The sequence below is a fragment of the Poecilia reticulata genome, linkage group LG1 (assembly GCF_000633615.1).
Source record: "Poecilia reticulata strain Guanapo linkage group LG1, Guppy_female_1.0+MT, whole genome shotgun sequence".
Taxonomy (NCBI): Eukaryota; Metazoa; Chordata; class Actinopteri; order Cyprinodontiformes; family Poeciliidae; genus Poecilia; species Poecilia reticulata.
The window spans coordinates 33,809,097-33,810,585 of record NC_024331.1 but is presented as its reverse complement, the minus strand read 5'-3'; the positions used below and the strand labels follow the sequence as shown (position 1 = coordinate 33,810,585).

Sequence of the window (1,489 nt, the reverse complement as noted above, 5' to 3'; positions counted from 1 at the left end):
GGCGGGGCCTGGGGGTGGAGTCTGTAGGTGGGGTCTGGGGGCGGGGCCTGGGTACCTACCAGCGGACGTTCTGCGGGTCCGGTGCGTACGTCACGCTCCAGTTGTGAACATGGAGGACTTCGCTGAACTGAGAGGAACACGGCTCCTGGCGACAACGACAACCCTGAACCTGGCAGGCGTTGAAGTCCTTCAGGATGCTGTGGAGGAAGGGGGCGGAGTCAGAGAGGAGGGGCGGAGTCAGAGAGGAGGGGCGGAGTCAGAGGAGGGGGGGGAGTCAGAAGCATGAATGGCCAAGGCAGAGAGAAAGACATTCAATGTGAGTAATAACAGTAATCTAAGTGAATGGATGAAATGATTTTGATGTAAAATCTGAGCTGTGCGTTGCGTCAGCCTCACATGGCGGTCATGGCCTCGTTCTGGAAGGTGACGAAGGCCATGCCCAGCGGCTTGGTGTGGACCTTCTCCTTCTCCTTCCTGTACTCCTCCTTTAGCTTGGCCTCTCTCTTGGTGTAGTAGCTCACAGCTTCTTCCTGTAGGGGAACCAGACGCGTTAACGGGTCTGAACCCAGCAGCTGCTGACGAACGAGGGGTCGGAGGTCACCTCCTCGCAGCCGGCGATGGCGCAGCAGCACAGGTGTCCGCAGGGCTTGGGGTTGATCATGGTGGGAACGTGCTCCTTCGCCATCAGGTCGGTGAAGAACTTCTTACTGCGCTCCGTCTTCTTCCTGCACCCAGAAAACGTCCTGAATGCTCCGGCAACAGGCCCCGTGACCCGGGACCGACCCGGACTCACCTCTCAGCGCTCAGCGCCATCAGTTTGGCCACGTTGTAACAGATCCGAGCCTCCAGAACCACACAGTTGTCGTAGGCCTGCCTGCGGAGCAGCATGGAGGGAAGTTAGCTCAGCTGCTGCTGGCCGGCTGCTGCTCATTACAGTAACACTCACTCAAAGTGCTGCTTGATCTGACTCTCATCAGCATACTTGGAGATGCCGTTTATGAATAAAGTGCGTTTCACCTGCAAGACACAACCCTGGGATTACTGGCCCAGCAGACGTTCTCAGAACCAAGTGGATCAGATGCAGCGCCGCCTGTCCTACCAGATCATCCTCCTTGTAGTGCATCTTAGACGTGTGTCTCCTCATGCTGTAGACCGTCAGCAGCAGGTACATGAAGGCAAAGGTCGTATGGAGCCACAGCAGCTTGGTCCTGGAGACAAGAGCCGGTTCAGTTTGTCCACTCAGGTCCTGTTGGGCTGATGCTCCCTCTGCTGGCTGCCATGCGACGCTGCAGCTGTCACCCTAACCCTCTGTGGAAAGTCTCTAAGCCGAGCTAGCTGCTTCCTAAAACTTGTCCTTGTAAACAAGGCAAAGATTTTCTTCCAGTTCCAGTATCCATGCTAAGCTAGGCTAACGTTTAGCCTGTGTTTGAGCTCTTCATGCTAAGCTAGGCTAACATTTAGCCTGTGTTTTAGCTCTTCATGCTAAGCT

At 55.7% G+C, this 1,489-nt stretch overlaps 1 protein-coding gene across 8 annotated transcripts in view; it reads right to left on the bottom strand.

Moving 5' to 3' along the window:
* Positions 1 to 1,489, bottom strand: part of LOC103471937 (CSC1-like protein 2) — a 33,462-nt gene that overhangs the window by 4,514 nt on the left and 27,459 nt on the right. For all 8 annotated transcript variants that reach the window (XM_008421238.2, XM_008421252.2, XM_008421245.2 and 5 more), the window contains 6 exons: positions 1,100 to 1,208; positions 947 to 1,017; positions 794 to 874; positions 602 to 725; positions 397 to 530; positions 60 to 197 (listed from right to left, as the gene is read on the bottom strand). In XM_008421238.2, the coding sequence (XP_008419460.1) occupies positions 60 to 197; positions 397 to 530; positions 602 to 725; positions 794 to 874; positions 947 to 1,017; positions 1,100 to 1,208 (657 nt within the window). The remainder of the gene's footprint in view (positions 1 to 59; positions 198 to 396; positions 531 to 601; positions 726 to 793; positions 875 to 946; positions 1,018 to 1,099; positions 1,209 to 1,489) is intronic.